The sequence below is a fragment of the Littorina saxatilis genome, unplaced genomic scaffold (genome assembly GCF_037325665.1).
Source record: "Littorina saxatilis isolate snail1 unplaced genomic scaffold, US_GU_Lsax_2.0 scaffold_402, whole genome shotgun sequence".
Classification (NCBI taxonomy): domain Eukaryota; kingdom Metazoa; phylum Mollusca; class Gastropoda; order Littorinimorpha; family Littorinidae; genus Littorina; species Littorina saxatilis.
The window spans coordinates 57,355-70,670 of NW_027128957.1; the positions used below are offsets into that span (position 1 = coordinate 57,355).

General features: G+C 40.3%; 2 protein-coding genes across 3 annotated transcripts; one reads left to right on the forward strand and one right to left on the reverse strand.

The window, feature by feature from the left end:
* Positions 1-3,130: 3,130 nt before the first annotated feature.
* LOC138957259 (uncharacterized) lies at positions 3,131-5,862 on the reverse strand. Its single transcript, XM_070328403.1, has one exon. The coding sequence runs from the start codon at positions 5,598-5,600 to the stop codon at positions 4,416-4,418; it is 1,185 nt and encodes a 394-aa protein (XP_070184504.1). The 5' UTR covers positions 5,601-5,862; the 3' UTR covers positions 3,131-4,415.
* A 1,375-nt stretch (positions 5,863-7,237) lies between these two features.
* LOC138957258 (CCAAT/enhancer-binding protein gamma-like) lies at positions 7,238-13,101 on the forward strand. Of its 2 annotated transcripts, none has more exons than XM_070328401.1 (2): positions 7,238-7,467; positions 9,292-13,101. In XM_070328401.1, the coding sequence occupies exon 2, from the start codon at positions 9,516-9,518 to the stop codon at positions 9,894-9,896; it is 381 nt and encodes a 126-aa protein (XP_070184502.1). In that variant the 5' UTR covers positions 7,238-7,467; positions 9,292-9,515; the 3' UTR covers positions 9,897-13,101. The 2 variants fall into 2 exon arrangements, with proteins under 2 accessions (XP_070184502.1, XP_070184503.1); XM_070328402.1 differs by having other exon boundaries at positions 9,309-13,101.
* The last annotated feature ends 215 nt before the right edge of the window (positions 13,102-13,316 follow it).

Sequence of the window (13,316 nt, forward strand, 5' to 3'; positions counted from 1 at the left end):
GACAGAGCAACTGTTTCTGGTGTCTTACAATCATGACAAGACATTTCAACGGCTGATTTTAGATCGGGGTATTACAACATATTTCGATGGAAAATTTCAGCAGCACAAGCTGGAAAACTCCCATGAAAAATGTTTATCCCAATACCGTGAGCTGCAACCTTGGTTCGAAATTCTTACATTTTCTTCAACCGATCCTTAAAATGTTTAGAAATGATCCAGTGACGGCATATGTGTAAGGATTATTAAGTGAATTTATGAATGAATATATCCAGCAATTTCACAATCGCCCAACTCACACGATCAGTCAACAATATAACAACAAACAGACGCATTAGTAGACTTATTCAACCAAACGTAATGAAATAATTAAATAAATGAGGAAGTGAGAAGATAAATAATGGATAACTTAATAAACAAACAGGCAGACGGATAAGTAAACACATGATTAAGTTAATAGATATATAAGTTAATAAGTAAGTACATGAATAAGTAGGTACATTCATGATAAATAGATACATGAATAAATAAATGAATACAAAATGATTAAATAAAGAAACACGTTAAAATGAGTAATGTCAAATTTGATCCCCATCAGATGGTGCAAAAAGACAGTATAGTATATAGGTCTCCGCTCGTATTAACAAAAAATATTTTGATAGTGATTTAAACTTTATAGACTGTGGCGCTTAATTGATTTTTCTTAAATTAAATACATGCTGATTTTAAGTTTCGGAATCAAATGCAGGAGACTTTTAGCATTGCGAATAATGTTATTATCATTTTTGGTTTAATTTACCTACATAGAATTGATTTTTCTTTTAATTCATTTCAATACATTTTATGTAAAAAAAATGTTAATGTTATTTCATTTTATTTTCCTTTAGCTCAGTTTAGTTTATTTCATATCATTCTATTTTGTTTTATTTCTTTTAGTCTAATTTCTTCTCTTTTTTATATTTTATTTTGTTTTGTGTTAATTTATTTTATTTCATTTGTATTTTATTTATATGTTCCATGACCATACTTTAAGAAGTAAAGTACAAAAATTACAGCCCACTGCACACACAAATTCAGGTGAGAAAAACACAGACCGGTGCATGGTACTTGGGCTCTCATAGCAGCACTCTTTCCTTCAAAAACGTATGCATACACAACTTTTAATAAAGTGATCAGTTTTATTTGCAATTAAGCGTCCCTTCACAGTTAACGTTAGACTTTTTTTTAATTCCGAGGAAAGCAAAATCTCGTATTGTATATATGCTGACCATTATTAATTTTCTTTATTTGAGTGTAAGTTTTAATATTAAAGTACAGTAACTGCATTTAATATGATACTTTAATTCACGCTGCGAATTGTGTTCAGTAGGTGACATTCATTGTATGTACTTTTTCAGATATGATACTACCTTTGTTTGTAAATTATTGTTGTTGAATTATAAAATACGGTACAAGAGTAATTTCTTACATGTTGTAAATTAATCTACATTATATACATTTTGTCTCTGGTGTGTTTTACGAGTGCTACGTCTTTAAAAATGTCCGTGAATATTAATTTTGTTCTCTATCTGCTGTGATTTTGTAAAGATAGTAATGATTTTCTTTGCAACTACATGTATTACTTTCCATCGTTAAAAGTCATGTTGGGAACTCACTACAGGATTTGATATACTCTTGTAGTGATAGATTTGTATTTGTTCAGTTCATACTAAGCTATATACTACACTATATATCTGTTTGATTGTTCTTTAATTGACATTTTGTTTTGTTCGTTGAACAATGTGTACATTTATAGTGTACTATGACATATATAAATATACATCTGTGTTGTATACAAAAGTGTTTATGTGTTACGTGGTGGGTTTTTTGATAGTATTGTAAGGCGAATAAAACTATAGCAGGAATTTCGTCATAGAAATGTTATTATTATTATTATTATTATTATTATTATTATTATTATTATTATTATTATTATTATTATTATTATTATTATTATTATTATTATTATTATTATTATTATTATTATTATTATTGTCAGTATTATAATGATTATCATTTGAATTAAGTTGTTTCAGTTTTCTTTTCCTGTATGAACAGTGCATGATCATACACATGTATATATGCTTATATATAATGTATGTTTATCACTACGTGTCTAGTTTGTTGACTTATTAAACTGTGGGTGCACGAATTAAAAGTGTTAAAGCTTGCAAGCAGCATATATGGTCGTATAAAATTAAAAAAATTATACAATTATTGTGTTAATGGGTGATGTTAGTGGACTGTCTAATCTCCCAATTTAAATTTCATTTTTTGTTTTTAATCTAAATTTTTGTTAGAATTCTCTTGATGTGCACATGTCTATCTTCGTTTTTCGTTAGAGTTAAATGTTTTAAGGTATGGTTTCAGTCAGTAAAATCATGTTCTTTATTCTGTTTCTAATTTTCCTTTTTTGGGGTTTTTTGATAATTAGTTGTGCTGATGATGTTTGAATGCACAAAGCATTCGTGTTCGTGTAGCAGTATTATGTGTTATTATTGTTTTTGATTTTGTTGAAGATTTTATAATTTATTCAGTTATGCACACACTAATTACATGTCATTGTTTTTGTGTGTTACACATACCCTGTATTATCATGTTCCCCTCATTTGTGTATCAATGTATTTGTTTGTTGCAGATGTTGTAATTTGTATCAGTTTATTTCCTTATTTGTTAAGACTATCTATTTTTTGCTGTTGTTGTTTTTCTAAAGTGTTATTAGTTTGTTTGTTTATTTGCTTGTGTGGGTTTTTTCTTTTTTTTCTTTTGTAGGGTGTTCTTGTTTCTGTGTCACGATCTGACTGAAAATAAAGCGCCATAATGCGTGTTTCTATGTGTGTCATGTCATGCAATTGTCTGAGAGTGTGGTGATGGTATATATAATAATAAGTGCATGCATTGGTGTCACCACGATGGAGTTACTATAATTATGTTCTTTCACAAGAACAGAATGCAATGAATAAGTACTCCACCCACGCACACACACACACACACACACACACACACACACACACACACACAGTCTTGCGAAATCACTCAACCAATGCACCATTTTCACACCATCCTCACACACAGAAAATCGAAAAAAGGTATCTCGGTTTCATTATTTTTCTCTATTGACCAGTTCTTCAAGTACAACAATAATTAAAAAATGTTGTAAATAACGCAACAAATACATCTTTCAACAATAAATATTATGCACACTTCAGCTAACTTCACTGTTGTTTACCAAAGAGAGGACTTGCGCAAACTCTTAGTAAAAAACAATGTTCATGCAAATACAACAATCTTTAAGCATTTGATCATCTGTTGTTCACAATTATTTTTTCGCATACACCATTTCATTCTCTCTCTCTCTCTCTCTCTCTCTCTCTCTCTCTCTCTCTCTCTCTCTCTCTCTCTCTCTCTCTCTCTCTCTCTCTCTCTCTCTCTCTCTCTCTCTCTCAATGATTATATTTTTCCAGCACTCATAGCCCAAATTCAGACACCAAAATATATTCACATCGTTCGATCACAATTAAATAACAAAATCACAACAAGAGTTAAAGTATGCTCCATAGAAGGTGAACCAGATCTGCTCTCGCAGAACTGAAGTTCCCCCATTAAGTCTAGAGGGAGCAAATGTCTTTCTGCCAAGCGTTTTGCCGAATCACATTTCATTTAATCATTAGTCCATAAGAATCGCCAATTCTATAGCACATTTTCCAGGTCAGTCCGAACCTTGAATCTATGAAGTAACAGACACGAGACAACACACAAAATCACCAAAAACGGGAGAAAAAAAAAGACACAAAAGAAGAAAAAAACCACTGACTGAAACTGTACACACACAAGACAACAACCACAAAAAGTACAAAGTACAAAGTCCACAAACATTTCACCGAGTGACAAACGAATGTTTGTATGAAGGAATTCTGAAAGTGAAAAAGACGTAGTACTCAAATGAGGGTATCGTCCCTGAATGTCTGTTTTTGAAGGTGTAGTGGTGGCATCAAAGTTCAGTCAGTATCTCTGCTGACACAGGGCGACCGACGAAGCTGTTATGTTCACAACAATGTTCATGATGGGGGAAATCTCACAACAGTCACTGCGTACTTACTATGTACTAGTCGTTGAGGATGGCAGTGATGTGGAGAATCAGAATATGCACATGACAAAACATGTTAGCCTTGTCTTTTTCTCCGTCCAGTCCAGCAATAATGATGACAACCAGCGGCAACGAACGATGAGAAGACGAGTAGAAAGAAACAGTCACAGTCGTAGTCACTGATTGTCTGGATACCCACAAGTCACTGTCTGCGCAGCTTGAAGGAGGAGGAGAACTAGAAGGAAGAGGATGAAGAGGAGGAGGAGGAGGATGAAGCCGAGAATTGCGATGGTCAAGACTGTTCCAGGAGACTGGAGAAATCGTCCGGCAGGCTTGCACCCACGTTGACGAAGAGGCCGCGGAGGACGGTCAGCTCTTTGGTCAGCATCTCCACCTTCTTGGTGAGAGTATCGTTCATGTCGCACAGCTCCTTGACCCTGCCCTCGGTGCACTTCTGCTTTTCCTTGGCCTTGGCGCGGCTCTTGCGCACCGCCACGTTGTTGCGGGCACGCTTCTCCTTGTACTCCTCGCTGCCCTTGGGCACCTGCCTCCGCTTGGACCCCCCTTTGCCTAGGCGGCGGGGGGAGTCCGGCATGGTGGAGGTGGTGGCCGTGGACGACTCGGACAGTGTCCGCATGCTGGTGCGCGGTGAGGTGGAGGTGGGGGAGAGGTCGATGTAGGACGGCCCGGCCTCGTACTCCATCTTGCACCCCGCCATGGAGGAGGAGGAGGGGTTGGAGGTGAAGCCCGGGAGGGACGCCTCCAGGCTGCAGGCGGTCAGCGAGTTGAGGCCCAGGTCTTCAGTTTTGACCGTGGAGTAGCCGTAGCCCTCCGGCCCCCACCCGCTGGCCCCCGCCCCAGACTGACCGCGCCCGGGCTGCTCGTACTCCGGCATGAAGACACAGCTGTCGTCGCTCAGCGCCTGGCTCACGTCGTCCACCGTCAACGACGGCGACAACGACTGCTGGTAGTGCTGCTGCTGCTGCTGCTGTTGTTGATGGTGGTGGTAAGGGAGGTGGTGACTGACCGGGCTGGGTGTCGAAGGTACCACAGGTCCCGGGGAGGTGCGCTGAGGTATGAAACGGCTGTTGTTGTTATTGTTGTTGATGATGTTGTTGACGGTGGTGGAGGTGGTGGTAGTGGTGGTGGTGATGGTGCCCATGTGCCGCTCAATCTCCGCCAGGTGCTGGCTAGTGGCGGCGCTGGACAGCGTCAGAAGGTCTGCGGAAGAAGCCACAGGCGAGGTTACCACCGCGCTATCGGGGACCCCGGGCGGGGAGTGGGCCTGGCTGGCCGAGACTACTACCGCACCACCGCCGCCGCCCGACTCGCTAACCAGTTCACTATAGTCAAAGGAATTTTCGAGCGAAGGATGCAGGTCAAACAACGACTCCAGCGTCTTGTTGTCCAGTTCCACATGCAAGAATGATGGTTTCGTCTCACCTTTGAACGGAGTGAGTGGGGACGTGTCGTACATTTGGACAGCTTCAGCGAAGAAGTCACCGATGGAGCATGACAGGGCGGTCAGGCCAGGATCGGTGGTCAGGTTCTCGTCACGTAGAGAGAGAAGCGACTCCGGCAAAGTGGTAATCGGCTCTATCTTGGCGGTTGAACGGTCAAATCACAAATGACAAGTCAACTCTTTCTCAGCGGCTTCAATTCGCTTTTTTTCCCACTCGCGTAAAGTCCGCGTGTGTGTTCTGCTATTCTTGACTGGGAATGCCGAATGATGTTTCGTCAGGAGAGCGCAACCCTCTTATACTGGATCTCGGCACAGCGTCGACCTACGTCATAGATTCATGCGCGCGCGAATTTCCTCTACTTATTTGATATTTATGTACAATCCAGTATGCTTAAGAACTTCAGAGTGACAGTATAATCCTAAATTTATGCCAACAATTTGGTTATCAAATCTTATTTATTCCTGTTTTTGACGAGACTCTTTGAACTTTATCTTTTGCGTTGTTATAAATGGGAAAACACCCCTGTGATAAGGCGTTTAATTTTAGAACATTACATCAATGGCAAGAGCTGCCATTGGCTACTTATTCTTGGCTCTCTAAGAATAGCTTTTTGACGCATGGAACCCCTTTAGGTTAACCGCTATGAGGAGGTTCCCTCGTTGCTGACGTCAATGCATGCTAAGGTCAAGGTGACAACTGGGTCGTCCAAGAATAGACGAGAAGCGAAGTTTAGAAAACTCGATCAATGTGAATAAGCATTGAGCAGGCAAAAGGTGATTCATTGGTAAATGATCAGATAGTTTCCTTGTCATACTGTTAAAAGGAATTTTAATGTTTCAAACGTGAATATCCAGTGTTTTAAAGCAAAATGTGATCGAATTTGCATGGAAAACTCCCCATTTCATTATCTAAGTAGGTCAGGCTATTTCGGGATTTTGCTTGAGGAGGGGGGTGTTCTACTTCTCAGCCACCAGTACATTGTGGATCACATAGGGTCAGAAATTGTGTGAACGAGGTGGATTTTTTTGGAGTTTGTATTATTTGGTGTACTGACAAGACTGTCACGGCTGCAAAGCACATGTGACAGTCTTTGCTAAAAAAAAAATTGCTTCGCGTAGTCAGTCGGTATTGATAGGTTTAGAGGCACAACTCATAAAAAGACACCCATGAATTGTTGTCGTCAAAGTTAATTGCGCTTTCAATAATTTTCAGACTTTCTCTATCGATCAAATAATTTCTTGAACGTGTTGTTATATTTGACTGAATGTGAAGGACTGCTTTGAATGAGCTTTTTGAATTATCCTTACTGCTGATTGAGGCACTGAAGATTTTATCCAGGGCTGCAAGAACTTGACTTGAGACATAACCGGTTTATTAATTTCAAAAGCGGCCGGCTACTCTTTTAAAATGATGGAGATGGTGTCTTCAGCGTACTCAAGGGTGCATGTGTCAATTTTTAGTTCTCTTCTTGGAAGACTTGAGGTCATAACACTTTAATTGTCTGTTCCCTACTTATAATGCTTACCTCAGTATTGGGCAAAAAGAGTATTACGTATTAATTGTGAAAATAACCAAACAGATATCGTTTTATCGTTGAGCATCTCTAAATTCCAAATGCGTTCGGGAAACTGAAACAGTGATTAAGGTGATATTGGCATGTGAGCGTACAACTCGAAGGGTACAAAGTTTCACGGTGTTCAAAATGTGCACCTGCATTGCTCTGTATTTCGTCATTCCTATTTCGTCTCGATCCGACATTTTCCTTACCCAGCTGAGAGTGTGTCTACAGACAGACTGAAAATGAAGTGAACAAATCAGACGTGTTCGTTTTCTACGTTTTTATGGGCGTTTATTAGCCCAGGAAATCATCCTCGGCTTAAAGTGAGTATTCAGATACAAGTTTTTTGATTGATTTTGTTCAGAAAACAAGCGTATTCGCTTCGTTTGTGATGTCTACATGGTTGTTGTCTCTTTGTTGTGCAATACCTGTTCTGTCATGCTCGTTGTGATAAATTTACAAACAGAGGTTGTTGGTTTCTGGTGATTTTTCTGGGCACTATAGTATAGACTCATAGGACCATCAACTGTTGTTTTTGGAGAGTACTTTTCAGTACACAATAGACTACTACTGACTGACTGACACTGTGACACTGACAGCTCTCATTTTCCCAACGAATCCAGATTCGGTACCCTCCAAATCGCATGATGAAAGTTGAAACCTTGGTTCTAAAGCTGGTATTGTGATAGTCTTACACTTACAGGTAAAGTTGACCAAGAACCCTTTGTTTCCAGAAGTCTGTATATGCATGTTTAATATCCAAAGAAGTCCTTCTTTTCTGCTTCTACCTTTAATTTAAAAGAGCCATCTCATTCTCAGTATCTGTTCCAAGCACAGGTCTGTCAATGGTCAACGATATCGTTTCTACACTGTCTTTACAGACTGTAGGTCGTTTACCTTGTGATAGAGGGTGTAGAATGGTAAAGAAGCTATGCTTCTCAGGGATGGCCAAATCTCAAAATGTTAACTCGCCAGCCGGGCGAGTAACTTCAAGTTCAAGAAAGTCACTATATAGCCCGCCATAAATTTAGCTGGCCTGGTAGTGGTACATACTACATTCCACACAACAAATTATGACTATGAGTGTTAGATTTTTTTACTCATTTAAAACAGCGGTGACACGCTCAGGAGCATCGTTTTTGTTTCACCAGAACATGGTGATGATTTTGCAGACGACAAGTTTCTGCGTCTACAGTGTTTATATCATATATGGTTTTAAAACTCGGTATTATATGTAATGTACACACTACATGTAGTGATGTACAACCAAAAGTTGTGCATTTGACCAGAATTTTTACTGGCCAGCCTGGTGAGCTGCCAGGCGGTTTCAACTAGCCTGGTGAGCTGCCAGGCGGTTTCAACTAGCCTGGCGGATTTTTTACTCGCCGATGGCGATCACTGGATCAGGCGGATGATTTGGCCATCCCTGCTTCTTAATCTTAGATCTTTCTTCTTCTTTTGTGTTTTTGGGCTCCTCTGTAGCTTCCACATACACTCACAAGCACAGGTTAGCTTTACGCGTTTTTACCCCTTATTTGGGTAGTCATAGTCTCATACCCCAAATCCCAAGGATGCGTGCTGGGTATTTCCGTGTTTCTATAACCCACCGAACTCAGGCATAGATCACAAGATCTTTTTCGTAGGTACTTGATTTTGTGCTTGCATGCGTGCAAGGAGGATCAGACACTAGCAGGTATGCACTTAAATGGACCCTATTGGTATGACAAGCTCTCACAACATTCAAAGCATAGCAAATCATGTGGTACAGCTAGCTGCGAAAGCCAAGATTCAAAGTTTTCGCGACGTTCAAAGCATAACAAAGAGCGTGTTATGCGAATATCTGGCCGGCGAGATCTGCTCAGATGCCGAAAAGGTCTATTGACCTGGCAAATGCAAACATCTCCACCCTAAACCCACCAGGAACACCACGGTTTTGAACCCAAAGCCTTCTATGTGGAAGGCCGACATCCTATTCCTAACCCGTCTTGAAATTTTAATGTGGATGTTTCATTGTTTCTGTTAGCTGAGTTCACTGGTCAGTTCACATTTTATTTTGCTTTTTGTCATTTTTCTTGCATTTTAAGTTCTATAATTAGTATAAACTTTGACTAAAGTTCCTTTATCTTTCTGTTCATTTTCCCACTCAGCCTCCTCTTGCCCACAGAGTAACAACCCGGACCGTCAGCTGACCAAGCATACTCCTTCAAGTTCAACACGTGCACTGGTCCCAAGACACGGGAATTGTATACAAACTCAAAGTGAGCGTTCTTTTTTTTCCTTTTCTTGCTGGACCGAGTAAGCAATCCATCAATTCAGATTCGGATTCATCTCTGCTCAAGACTTCATACAATACATTCTTAAAAGACTGACAATGGCACCTCGTAAAATGGACGGCAACGACAACCAAGGATCCGGTCGGGGACACTCCAAGCGCGGTAGTGCGGCACCAAAAGAGGGTGAGGACTACAAGAAGCGGCGAGAACGTAACAACATCGCTGTGCGCAAGAGCCGTCAACTGAGTCGCCAGAAGGCGAAGGTTACGGAGGAGAAGGTGAGCCTGCTGCGTTCAGAGAACAAGAACCTGGAGCAGAAGGTCAAGCTGCTGACCAAAGAGCTGGGGGTGCTGAAGGATCTGTTCCTGTCCACTGCTGCCCCGGCCGGTGGGCAGTCTAACGTGACGGAGCAGGAGGCGGATATTCTGCAGGAGCTGCAGTCAGTTGAGGCAGACCACAAATATTCCATGCCAGAGTAATGCTTGAACAGTTGAAGGGGCCAGTTACGGCCACTAACAACATTGCCCGAGATGTGCGATAATGTCACAGTCACAGACGATCTCGATTCAGTAACTTTTGGAGTTGTCATCAGCTTTTGCTTGGGATGTGGGATGAGGGATACTGTGCCACAGACTTGAGACGGACTCAATACGCTAGTACAGTGTTGTTGGGTGTATGGTGCAGGATCTAGGAGTTGATGAAACAGAAAGGTTTTGAAAGCTACAGAAAATTTGACAGTGTGAATGGAGAATGGCAGTGTGGGTGTTTTTCTTCAATGGAGTGAGTGAAGTCAGAAGTGCTTTAAGTTTAGTCATCTGTACATGATCATCCATTGACATCTTGGCAAGGTACTATCTCTTCTCAATTCAGCTGAGGAGTTTCGGATATTTTTATCACTGTGGCATTTTGTAACATCAGCTGTCATCGATTCTTATTCAAACTTGTTCATAACTCTCTGTCTCTTTCTGTCATTGTCAGCTCTGATTCATTTGTGCCTTTTCCGTTCAGCTGTATGCAGTGTTGTGTTGTCATGTTTCAGCCTAATATGCGGGTTTTGTTTCATGCTTTGTCCTTTGCTTCAAGTGGTTATTTTATTTCTCTAAGTGTATCAATTGCCAAGACTCTTTCAGATGATGTTGTTGGAATGAGAGTGAATTGCATGGTGCTTTTGTAGTATAGTCTTTGTCCAAGAACATAACCTTTTTTACATTTAGTCAAGTTTTGACTAAATGTTTTAACGTAGAGAGGGGAATCGAGACGAGGGTCGTGGTGTCTGTGTGTGTGCGTGTGTGTGTAGAGCGATTCAGAGAAAACTACTTAACCGATCTTCGTGAAACTTGACATGAGAGATCCTGAGTATGGCATCTCCAGACGTTTTTTTCATTTTTTTGATAAATGTCTTTGATGACGTCATATCAGGCTTTTCGTGAAAGTTGAGGCGGCACTGTCACGCTCTCATTTCTAAACCATATTGGTTTAAAGTTTGGTCAAGTAATCTTCGACGAAGCCCGGACGTTGGTATTGCATTTCAGCTTGGAGGCTTAAAAATGAATTAATGAGTTTGCTCATTAAAGTTGTCATTAAAATCGATTTTTCGCAAACAGATTTAAAATTGATTGCATCGTATTCTTCATCACATTCTGCATCTAAAAATATATACATATTCTTCTTCTTCTTCTGCGTTCGTGGGCTGAAACTCCCACGTACACTCATGTTTTTTGTACGAGTGTAATTTTACGTGCAGGACCGTTTTTTACCCCGCCATTTAGGCAGCCATACGCCGTTTTCGGAGGAAGCATGCTGGGTATTTTCGTGTTTCTATAACCCACCGAACTCTGACATGGATTACAGGATCTTTTTCGTGCTCACTTGGTCTTGTGCTTGCGTGTACACACGGGGGTGTTCGGACACCGAGGAGAGTCTGCACACAAAGTTGACTCTGAGAAATAAATCTCTCGCTGAACGTGGGGACGAACTCACGCTGACAGCGGCCAACTGGATTCAAATCCAGCGCGCTACCGACTGAGCTACATCCCCGCCCATACACATAATAACATATATAATACTAGATGAATACCCGCTTCGCCGGGTACGGCTGCGCCGGGAAGAAGTTGAGCCGAATACCCGGCTACGCCGGGGACCCGGCCAGCGCACCGCACGGAGGAAGGGAGACAAACGCGGCTGAAAACACTGGAGAAGATAAGGAAGAGTTACTGGGAATGAATCGAGAGAAAAAACCAAAATCGGTTCAGCTCTGCGCGCGAAAAACCAAAATCGGTTCAGCGCTGCGCGCTGAGAGCACGTGTTGAAATATCTCATCGATGAGGTTGTGTCCGGGGTGTAGCTGAATATGGTCTCCAAATTTGAAAAAGATCCACCGAGAACTTTGGCTTGGCATCGCGGACACACACACACACACACAGACAGACAGACAGACAGACACAAGTCGTATATATATATATATATAGATGTCATGTTTACTCTTAAAATGTGATCACAATTAACGAAAATAGATTAATTAGTCTTAAGATTAAATTTTAAGAAATCGATTCAAAAATGATTTCATTGTATTCATGTTATTGTTTATCATTTCCTGATTCCAAAAACATATAGATATGATAGGTTGTATTCAAAACAAGCTCAGAAAGTTAACACGAATACAGAAAAGCGCGCTTTCCTGCTTAGCACAATACGCTACCGCGCTATTCTGGCGTGTTAATTTCACTGCATTTTGCACGTGGAAGGTGAGCGATTTCCTTCTCGCGTGGATTGACGAAGCTGTACTGTCTTGGTGAAAAAAATACAGTGCGTTCAGTTTCATTCCGTGAGTTCGACAGCTTGACTAAATGTAGTAATATCGCCTCACACGACTTGTTTTCTTCTGAACTAGTTCTGCGTCAGTCTGAAGTTTGCTTTCTGCTGCCACAAGATATGGACTGTATTTGCTCATTCCTGTTTAGACTTTCAGCATGTTTTGAATACCTCTTCCTCGTCTATTCTAATCAAAAGTCTTGAAAATGGAATACTTTTGTTTCTGGTTTTAATCACTGTGCTCCTGGACAGTCCTACTTTAGCAATCCAAGATGTTTGTACTGATTTTCTTGGCTTTAATGCATGCTTGAAGACAAACCAAACATTGCAAAAACGATTTTATTAAGTTGTACAATTATGTGTGGAAAAAATTTCTTAACGAAAGTGTATGAGTGAAATTTTGACATTTTTAATACAATGTAGTCCTTTTATATTGAGAATTTTGTTTACAGGAAAAAGAAGAAAAAATATTGAAAGGAGGGATGTCACATTATGCAAGAATTAGGGAATAAGGCTTCAAAGTCTTGATAATGATATAACTTGTAAATGATTACTAGCATGAATGATTGTTTTATTTTTAATTTTTTAATTTTTTAATTGGTTTTGTTTTTAATCAAAAGTTTGTAGTATGGTGTTTATTTCTTTGTTCTTTGTGCCGTGTTCACCTGCAGTTCATGTGTGTCAAGCTGTTGTATGTTTTCTTGAAACAAATTTCTGTTGTTTATGTTTCTGATACATTGCAAAGGTCTGTTACAAAGACGCTGAAAGACTTGGAGAGTATAAATATATATATTTATGACAGATATAAAGTCTTTTCTGCATATATCTGAGAAAAAATGGGAAAGAGATTGTAATAAACCTTTACAAATGATACTCTTACTTGTGAGATTTGTCCCTGGTGGATTGGTATGCAGTTATTGTTGTACACATGTCATTGAGCACTCTCTCTCTCTCTCTCTCTCTCTCTCTCTCTCTCTCTCTCTCTCTCTCTCTCTCTCTCTCTCTCTCTCTCTCTCTCTCTCTCTCTCTCTCTCTCTCTTTCTCACACACACACACACACACACACACACACACACACACCACTGATA